Below are 10,607 nucleotides of genomic sequence, written 5' to 3'. Positions count from 1 at the left end.
CTTTTTTTTTGGCAATAGAGTACGTAATGTACATTTCGTCTACATTTGGGACGAATCCAAGATCTATAGCCCATCCTGGAAGTGTGCAAAGTAAGATACGTGCTTCTTCAAGCTCCTTATTCAGTGTTATGTTTTTCAGACGCGTTGTACAGTAACTCCCCGAATACACTTTTGCCAAACTACAGTAGTGCGCAACTGCAGGACCTGAAATCCAATCATCTGAACAGCATGAGGTAGGGAGGGGCGATCGAGCAGCTCCGTGCTATCCGTAGCGATGCGAAGGTACCGATTGGCCGGAGGATTTTTAGCGTCTTGGTAACTCTAAGACTTCAACTCCCAGAATTCTTCAGCCAGCCATGCTGAGAGTAAAATTTAGGTGGCTGAAGTGTTACATCCGCGCAGGCGCTGTAAGAGGAGGAGAGGCCTAGGTGGAGCTTTGTCGCGGGGCAACTGAGAAGCGGAAAGGGCTCGCGCGAGGTCCGGTATGGCCGGCCCGGGCTTAGTGGCGGGCGAAGTGGCTGTCGATGCGCTGCCCTACTTCGACCAAGGCTACGAAGCGCCGGGCGTCCGGGAAGCGGTAAGAGTGGCGTTTCGGGAAAGGCGAGAGGCGGGCTGGGGATCCGTTGCGCCTGTGGGAGGAGCTAAGCGAGTCGCTGTCCGCTTTTCTCTTAGGCCGCGGCGCTGGTGGAGGAGGAGACGCGGCGCTATAGACCCACCAAGAACTATCTGAGCTACCTGCCTACGCCGGACTACAGCACTTTCGAGGTGAGCGCCACCCGTCTTTCGCCTGGGATCAGGCCGCCGATTGAAGCCGGTCCGCCCTTTCTGTAGACCCCGCCGCTCCCGTCGTTCAGGAATTGTAATGAGGGCCCAGCAGAGTTACGCATGGATTATGGGAGTGGGAGTCCAGCCCATCACGGGACGTTAAATTGAGGAAAGGCCTCTTCTTGAAACCATTTAAGAGCCTAAATTTTAAACGTTCCCGAACACGAGCGCACAGAAGATACTGGAGGGGAGTGAAATCTGTTTGGTTGACTTGTGCTTATTGACACTTTCCCTGATGCAGGTTTGCTGTTTAGAAATAGGAGTAGTTCTGACCTTGCCCACCATTCATTCATGCATTCTTTCTTTCATTCTTTCATTCTTTCTTTCTTTCTTTCTTTCTTTCTTTCTTTGCAAGAATTTCTGATAAAAACCGATTTTGTAGGCATGATGATCAAAAAAGTTTGGGTAAGAAAGGGACAATAGTACTTTCTGCAAACATAATATACTCTGTAGAAATGGTTACGAGTAGAAGAAATGTAATATTACCTTTCATCTGTTGCAAATACAAAGGGCAGTTTTCAAAGTTTCTCCTTATTTGTGTGGGTGTGTTCTGTGTGCAACGTCTGTAGTGCTTTAAAAAGAAAAAATCCTTTAGCAATAGAATGGACCAGATGGAATGGGGTGGAATGATCCTGACATCATCAAGATTGTGCTGCAGAAATTTCATGCTTCTAATTTCTAAACATCTTACAAAAAATCCCCATAAGAGATCCATATGCAATGTTAAACTGTAGCCTAGAATATGTGCAGGGAGTCTGAATCACTTTAGCCATTTCAGATTTTTTTTTTAAAAAAGCTTTGGAACTGCCACATTTATTCACAATTGCAGTATCACTTTCATAGACTAGATTCTAGAATAACCAAAAGTATGTTTCATATATCTGAAATGGACTTTTGGCTCAAAAAACTGATAGTAATGGTGTAAATTCTACTTTCTCCCATAAAATTTACTCTCTGGCAAATTGCAGCGGATTATAATCTGCATTTATTCATCAGAAGTTTTGTCTCTTGCTAAAAATTATATTTTCCAGTTCAAATAATACACTTTAGGCCAATAATTTGTGACGTGCACATTGGCAAATTAACATTTCTTTCACAGGAAAGAAATAAAGGGTTCTTAATTTTAGGATATTTCTAGTAGTATTAGTATTCTAGTAGTATTGCTGTTTGGTTTATATTCATCTGGTTAGCTATGAATGGATAATTCACTCAGCATTAAATGTAAAACTTTGGTTGCAGAGATAAGTGTATAAATGACATCCTCCTCCAGCTCTAATTCAGGAAAAATAATTCCACAAATCTCTATTTCTGAATATGATGATCAATGTACTTACTGCCCAAGAGGTGGTAAATTTTATAATCCAAAACCTCTAAAAGATAATCAGATGGGGTAAGACTAGTATACATGTATAGCTGTTGCATGATTCATTAATTATAATCTTTCACCACCTGCTTTTTGGGATATAACTAATTTGTCTTTAATTTGATTCATAGACTGAAATAATGAGAAATGAGTTTGAACGCCTAGCAGCTCGACAGCCCATAGAATTACTGAGCATGAAAAGGTAAGGCTAGCTATATGTACATACAAGGTCTGCATCTATGCTAGGGCATAGTGTAGAACTAAAATTTTAGGGTATGTTTTGAATTATTAAAAGCTAATATGTTACTTCCTGCCTCATTATGACATGCAAGAACTAGGCAGTAGTCAATAATATTTTCATCTAATTAAGATAATTGCTTTGGGAGTTACAAATCATCAATATATGAGAGGAAATGGACATGTATTTTACAAATATTGACCTTGGGGGAAAAAACAGACAGTGGGTCATTACTTTTGCTGGTATAAGCCCTGGAATCTTCAGGTATTTAAATTATATTTAACTAGGATTTCCTGCCTGAGCAGAGGGTTAGATTAGATCCCTTCCAACTCTGTTATTCAATTCAATTCTACTCTACTCTTACAAAATTGATACATTTATAAGTTTAAATCTTAAAAATAATGGGTTATATATCACATACTCTAATGAGATGCAATGCTTTTTCCTCTCATTTTCCTTATAGATATGAGTTACCTGCACCCTCCTCTGGGCAGAAGAATGATATTACAGCATGGCAGGAATGTGTTAATAACTCAATGGCTCAACTGGAACATCAAGCAGTTCGAATTGAAAATTTGGAGCTGATGTCTCAGTATGGCTGCAATGGCTGGAAAGTATATAATGAGTAAGCTGTTTGTTATACACCTTAGTCATTCTTTGAAAGGGGTTATCTGCAAGACTTGGTATTTTGTTTCCATTTTGGAGACCTTCATTTTTTTGGGTAATAAAAGAATGCTGTCAAGAGACTTAATTGGTAAATTAAGACTGATATGCAGCCACCACTTAGCTACAGGTAGTTCTTGTTTAGTGACTGCCTCTTTTAGTGACCTTGTGCAGTTAACAGGGGCAATGACTTTATGTATCTTTTAAGTAAAATCTCAAATTTATGATCTTTTCAGAACAGTAAAGTAAAGGTAAAATGAAATAAGGTTGTATTGTTTCGTCCAAATTTTGATCACCAAATGAGGATTATCTATTCTGCTATTTGCTTACTGATGGAAAGGGAAACACAAATTTTCTGTTGTGGGTGAAACCTAATACAAGTTATCCTTGACTTATGATCTTAATTTAGCCCAGAATTTATGTGGCTAAGGGAGACATTTGATAAGTGAGTTTTGCCCCATTTTCTTGCACACTTGTTAAGGGAAGCACTGCAGTTGTTAAATTAGTAACATGATTGAAACTGGCTTCCCCATTGATTTTGCTTGCCAGAAGGTTGCAGAAGGGGAACACATGATCCCAGGATATTGCAACCACCATAAACATGAGTCAGTTGCCATGGAGATGCTGCAATGTTCATAAGTGTGAAAAACAGTCGTAAGTCATTTTTCCAGTGCCATTATAATTTCCAATAGTGACTAAATGGACTGCTGTAGGTCTATGACTGACTGTACGCATTTCTTTGTACCATACAGCAGGCATAATATGCAAAATATGTTTTCTAATTTCCTTTTCTAGGTCAGGTGTTTTACCACGTTAATAAAATTTTTAGTATCGGGTTTAAAAGATGGCAAGATTAACAGCAGTAAATATAAAAGAGATTTGGGAACTAAATTAACATAAGCTCTGTTTGTTTATTTTATCCAGGTAATATAGTTTAAATTATAAATACTGAATGTTCAGTTTTAATAAAAATGAGTCCCCAGTATGACACTAAGACTTCCAATGTACCCATAGACACCTTTGTTGGAACTGCGAACTTCTTGATAAGCATTTTTACCATTGCAGTGGTAAATATATCCAGTGTGTCCAGTGTAGCAAAACCTACTACTTTACTTAAACAACATACGTTTGTATTTGCAAAAGGGCCTGTGCTGTTCCATATAGCAGGGACCTTACCATAATACTACTATTTCCATAGTAGATCGCTTTCCTTTTGGTGCCATCTTCAGATGACCAAATCTGGTAGTTTGAATTATTGTGAAATAATAATTCGTTATTTTCCCTTTTTATATTTGAATGATATAATGAACTTGTATTTTTGTCTGCTAATTAGGCATTTAGTCCACATGATTGAACAGGCACAGAAAGAGCTGCAAAGTTTAAGGTAAGAGCTGCTTTTGCTTTCAGTCAGAAGAAATAAGGTTGTGGAGTTTGTTTGCATCATTTTTATCCTTATTGGTAAATTAGTTTAAGTTGAGCGAAATTTTTCTTGGCTACAGATTCCACCAGACTTTCATTTATATAAGGAATACATATTTATATGAAAACAATTTATTTACTTATTTTCTATAGCTGCGTGGAGGGATTTTGCCCATATTACCCTAGTGACTTTGGGCAGTAAAACAATTAAAAATACAAAAATGTACACAACATCTGACAAAATTGTCATAGTAGTTATCAGTATAATCAAGAAACAGCACCCTTAACACATTATGAGTCCTGGGGTGGGCACGTAGTAGGGTTTTTTTAAAAACAAACTGATTCAGGGCCATTCTGGCTTTGAAGGAAGGATCTTCCAAAGGACAGGAACCAGAGCAGACAAAGCATGTCTTCTGGTCCCTGCCAGCCATCATTTCCTGGCTGGTAGGATTCATAGCATTGCCTAACCTGCTGGATGGATGGATAGAAACTACAGTAGAACCTTTGATCACGATTCACTTTTTTTCCTTGGCTGATTTCTCCTTCGGATGCACTACCCATGGATGCACTATCCATTTTGTTCCACCAGAGATCATCCATGAACACTATCAATAAAGTGTCAGTCCTAAACCCTATCCTGAATCCTGACTGAAAAAGGTCCAGATAATCATCTTCATCCATAGTCCCTTGAAGTTGTCATGCGACCACTCTCCACAACCTTCCATAAAAAGGGAAGATTGGAAACTGGATGAAATACGTCCATATTAGTTGGATTCAGTGAAGGCCTCTTGAGGGGACACACCCAATGTTCCCTCTAATTTTTTTTCAGTGTGAGCAGAAAAGTATAGTGTTTGAGCGGCATATTTTTGTGCCTGAGCACCTGAATTTTTTTCACAGATGTCACCTAAGACAACAACGAAATCAGTATTATTTGAAACTCAAAAGTTATGTTTATTCAAGGTACCCACTTAATTAAAAGTGTTATATAATATCAGTATCACTTAACAACTCTCCTGCTTAGCAAACAAAATGTTGGCTCAGAAAGTCTGGCATTTGAAGCATGCAAGTCTTAAAGCTGTTGTTACAAGATCCTTGCACCCCTAACCCTTTAGGGAAAAAAATCTCAGGGGTCTTCAAACCTGACAGCTTTAAGATTTGTGGACTTCAACTCCCAGAATTCCTCTTCCAGTCATATTGCGGCGATGTCATCTGCGTGGATCTGCTCCATTTTCGGTTTTTTTCACAGGGGGCAGGGCTGCCGCTGAAGATGCCAACGAGCCCCCGCCGCCACTAGAATAACTGCTGCTGCCGCCGCCACCGCCTCCTCCAACATCACCAACACATTTTCTGCCCAGCGCTCCAGCCAAGGTGAAGCAGCCAAAGCTCCCGCAGGTGCCCCCACCCATGGCAGCGGTGGCGGTGCCTCCCCTCGGAGCACCTCAGCTGAGCTTTGGGTTACCCCTGCCGCTGCCTCCACTGTGCTTTTGAGAAGCCATGAGGTCTTTTTTTCCTGCTCCCGCCCCCTCTGCCGCCTTCCTACTAGTTCCCGCGGCCTCATGGCTCCTCAAAAGCACGGCGGAGGAGGAAGGGGGAGGGATAACGCGGGGCCCAGCTCAGATGCTCTGCGTGGAGGGAGAGGCACCACTGCCAAGGGCGGGGGTGCTGACAGGAGCTTTGGCCGGCGCAAACCACTGTCACTCGCTCCGTGCTCATCAAAAAAAGTCTGGGGAGGTCCTTTGCGGGCGACCAGTTCTAGCCGCCTGCAAAGGACTTCCCCGCGTTTGCTTTGCTGAACACGGGGTGACTGATAGAAATGACAGAAATCACTGCGCGGCAGTTAGAAACGGCTGCGCGGTATTTTCTTGCCACGTGCGCGAACAATGGACACACCACTACATACTTAAAAAGCAGTAGAACCACTGGCTTTCTAATTAATCACAATCCAATCGTGTCCTGTCATGCACAGTCTTAGCAATCCAGGAGAGAGGGATCTAACACTGAAGTGAGTGAACTAGGATCTCCAAGGTTCAACTGGCTTAAAGTCCCCCACTTATAAGCACACAAAACCCACCCCCTTCAACCACAAATTCTGCCTATGCATAACACTGTCACTGATCTGACAGAAAAACCAGGTCAGGTGTATTATCACTATTATGAGTTAGACCAGTGATGGCGAACATTTTTTGCCTTGGGTGCCAAAAGTATGTGCGCATGTTATTGCGCGTGCTTGCCCGCCCACCCCCATAATTTAATCCCCCGTGCTTTGCCCCCTGCCTATGCGTGTGTGACACACACACATACCCCGCTGCCCCGCACATGCGAGCATGGCTTTCTAGAAGTCTGGAGAGGGCGAAAAACGGCCTAACACGCAAACTGGAAGTTTGGGAACAGTCTTCCGGGTTGCCTATTGGGTTGTTTTTCGCCCTCTGGAGACTTTAGGATGCTTCCCTAAAGCCTCCGGAGGGCGAAAAACAGCCCAACGCGCAAACCGGAAGTCCATTCCAAGAAAAATGGCAGAAAATCAAGGCCGAAAATCAGCTGGCCAATGCATGCTGGAGCTGACGGCAACGCCTTGCATGCCCTCAGAAATGGCTAGAGTTAGACCCTAGATCTGTGATGGCAAACCTATGGCACATGTGCCACAGGTGTGAACAGCCTCTGCCAAGTACCTCACAAAGCAATCAATCTGTAGACTTGGCAGTGGGCAATCCAGTTGCCAGCAACGACTTCGATTCAGCCACCATTGCTGCTGGCTCCAATCCCCTATGACTAGCTTTCCAACTCCAAACAAAGCAAATGGCGGTCTGTCCCTCCAAACAACTCTGTTTCAGGCCGCATAAGATATAAGTCTTACAGGTCAGACAGCAAATCAATCCTGTTCTCTCTGCTTTGGTGACGATCTCAAAAGGCTCCACCACAACTCAACCAAAACCAGCAAACCTCCAACCATTACAATATACTAAATGTCACCTACTAACAGCACTCATTCAGTCCAAAAATATGACTCTGCTGTGATGGTAAAAAAGCAGTTTGTTTGCAATGTATTTAAAGTTGATGGGAAATACTTTCATTTATTAGGATATAAATAATAAATAGAATTTATAAATATTTAAAATAATTTATATAAAATTAAAATAAATCTTAGGTTTTCTGCATTGGGTTCTTCATTATGTTGCAATTCAGAGGCATATCTACACAATGATAGTCAAGAATGATTGACATGCCATTCTGGTTAATACATCTAGAATCTAAAACTATCCTGCTTTTCTCACTGTGAGCATTGTGAGATGCTCCAAGTGTATCCAGTGAGCTGTTTCATTTTTATGATGTCATTTTAAAGACCTGTGTTATAAGTGTTTATAACTCTAAGGATTATTATCTCAAGGTATTGGGCTGCAGAATAAATTACTGTATAATTCATTATGCCATTTTCTTTCTTCCAGAAAACACATCCAAGACCTTAATTGGCAGCGGAAGAACATGCAACTCACAGCTGGTGCTAAACTTCGTGAAATGGAATCCACGTGAGTAGTTTTTCTCACTATTATTTCACCTACTTTTAATTTCTTCAGAACTACTGAATTAATCTTTTAAAATGTAACTGGGTTTTATAAAATATTTCCATATGTAGAAATAGAAGTCAGCAATTGCAAGATTTTTTCTCTCAATATTCATTTCCTCATATTGGGGGGGGGGGGAGGAATAATTTTTTTTTTAAATTCAATATGGAGCAGATTATTGGAGCTTAAATGTAACAAAATAACTTGATGTGTGGCATGCCATGAAATTGCGTAGTTTATTTGGTTCCATTGATTATCCAGCCATTGTAATTTGTTAAACATAGCTTATGGTTTAGCATCACTTGTAAATCTTGGCAATTAGGACTAGGTCAACAATTAGTCAACGTAGTTAAGCAAACATAAGTTATTGTAAGAACCAGATCGTAAATCCCTGTTTCTATGTATTAACAATTCTGTGTAGTGTTAAGGCTGTTGCCTTTTCACATTGTCCCTTATTATCTATATTTTCCTCCCGTCAGCAGCCATGTTATTTCTGTCATCTCAGGTGAAGTTCTGTTTGTGTTAAGCACATTCTACTAACTAATATGTTATTTTGCACTTCTTTGCTATCTTTCTATTTTATTGACAATATAGTATTGCACGCCCCAAAATGAATATTCTTTCTTTTAGCAATAAAACGGGAAAAACAATTTTTCTTTCTTTCTATTTTTCTAGATGGGTGTCCCTTGTCAGTAAAAATTATGAGATTGAACGAACTATTGTGCAGTTGGAAAATGAAATTTCTCAAATTAAGCAGCAACATGGAGAGGCAAATAAAGAAAACATCCAGCAAGACTTCTGAGGCTTACTTTAGTCTATTGTTGCTAATACAACATTGCCTGAAGCTTGTGCATTAGTGAAGATGATTTCTCTATGTATATAATGATATAGAAGCCATCACCTGTGTTAATAGATTCATGAACTTTAGCTTAATAAACTGATTGCAAAGTGCAAACCTCTTCAGAAGGTTTATTAATTGTTCAGATTTTTAGCATTGAGGGATTTATTTTTATGAAGGATTCTATTTTTTTAAGGAATACAAAAATAAAAAATACCAATGTAAATTGTCTACCAAGAACAAAGCATTTTAGTTGAAAAATCCTGTGGCAAAATTTATGTTTTCAGTGAATGTCAAAATACTTTCAAATGCCACAAAGTGGTTAGCAAGATCTAAAAGATGGAATAATATACTTATATTTGCTCTTAGGCAAAAAATAGATTATGTCTGTATTAAATACAAATATGCATGGTGGCAGCAAATACCTTTGTTCTATGTGTCAAGACAATATATTGGATTAGTGAAAATGGTGTAATGGGTTTTTTATGTACGCTTAGGAGATGTGGGACATTGGTTATTTAATTTGAAATACAGTTTCATATTTGAAATATAAATAAAACTATTGGTTTAATAGAGCTTGGTTTTGCAGACTTCAGATGCAATGAACGCATTTTGTGTTTGGACTCTATTTAATGGACTAATGAAAATCAAAGTTTGGGTTTCACTACAAATGATATTATTCATATCGGTTATATATTTACATAACTGATATACATTAAAATAGACTTATCAGATAGCAAGTGGTCTTTTAAATTAACATTTTGCAAATAACTTCATGTTATTTATATAGTTATGGAAATGATGCAAATTGACATAACAAATTTCGATTTAGTAAATATTCCCCACAGACTTAAAAATTGAGACATTTCCTAGCATAGTAATATTAATGGTGAATTATTGATAATGGTAACATGCTTCCAGGTAATTTTAGGACTGAAAAATATAGAAATGGTGCCAGAAGGTGAATTTTTCAGAAGATTGTGTGCAATTATGTTGTGCTTAATGAATGCAGGTGAATCTTGTGGCAAATCAAGATTTCACTCATAACATTATAGTTATCTGTAGGAAAAAGTATCCAAGATAACTACATATGCGTGTGGTAATTTCTTGCTTTAGAGTCATAATATACTGCCATAATATATTGTCCCCAGTCATTCTTTGTAGTTTTCTTTTTAGAGCTATGGTCAGTTGGGATTCATTTGCAGCTTCTGCAGCAGTACAGTGCCTGTTTGTTTACTAAATATGAGTAGTAATATTGTTTTCAAACTGGAAGTGGAACAAACGCCTATGTCAAAGCACTTATTTCTCTTATGGCAGTTTATCTTTATGAATTTTCTTTATCCCCTTCATTCTTCTGACTAAGAGATGGAGCACAGGGTACTACAGAAGGAATTATTTCTTCAGCGCTCTTACATAAGAAGCAATCAGAATTTAGGCAAGAAGAAAAGATAAGTGGAATAAAAGAAGACGTATTGATTGATGAAAAATATTCCCAATTATAGTGGTCAATTAAAAAGTAGGAAAATCTTGAGAGATGGAGAAAGCAAAATGGGAAAATAAAAAAAATGGTACCTGGGAAAATGTTCATTCTAGTTCATTTTTGTCCTTGCTTCTAGGATCTTGCTGATGCTGTATTTTTTTCATCTATTAAAATCCACTTAGCTACATTAGTAGCTTAATCACCTAACTAGTGACAAGCCA

General features: G+C 39.1%; 1 protein-coding gene across 1 annotated transcript; it reads left to right on the top strand.

Annotated features, from left to right (window-relative positions):
- Nucleotides 1-338: 338 nt before the first annotated feature.
- BCAS2 (BCAS2 pre-mRNA processing factor) lies at nucleotides 339-9,481 on the top strand. The gene is made up of 7 exons (XM_032218958.1): nucleotides 339-577; nucleotides 673-765; nucleotides 2,320-2,390; nucleotides 2,890-3,051; nucleotides 4,423-4,473; nucleotides 7,952-8,032; nucleotides 8,744-9,481. The coding sequence occupies exons 1-7, from the start codon at nucleotides 485-487 to the stop codon at nucleotides 8,868-8,870; spliced, it is 678 nt and encodes a 225-aa protein (XP_032074849.1). The 5' UTR covers nucleotides 339-484; the 3' UTR covers nucleotides 8,871-9,481.
- Nucleotides 9,482-10,607: the final 1,126 nt, after the last annotated feature.

Source organism: Thamnophis elegans, chromosome 5, assembly GCF_009769535.1.
Source record: "Thamnophis elegans isolate rThaEle1 chromosome 5, rThaEle1.pri, whole genome shotgun sequence".
Classification (NCBI taxonomy): Eukaryota; Metazoa; Chordata; class Lepidosauria; order Squamata; family Colubridae; genus Thamnophis; species Thamnophis elegans.
Note: the sequence above shows the minus strand (reverse complement) of the source record. Positions and strands in the feature narration are given on the sequence as shown.

Bases quoted from the DNA above. Each gene is read 5' to 3' on its own strand.
- BCAS2 (XM_032218958.1), top strand. From the start codon at position 485: ATGGCCGGCCCGGGCTTAGTGGCGGGCGAAGTGGCTGTCGATGCGCTG. The intron at 3,052-4,422 runs GTAAGCTGTTTG...TCTGCTAATTAG, and splicing joins GGCTGGAAAGTATATAATGA to GCATTTAGTCCACATGATTG. The intron at 4,474-7,951 runs GTAAGAGCTGCT...TCTTTCTTCCAG, and splicing joins AAAGAGCTGCAAAGTTTAAG to AAAACACATCCAAGACCTTA.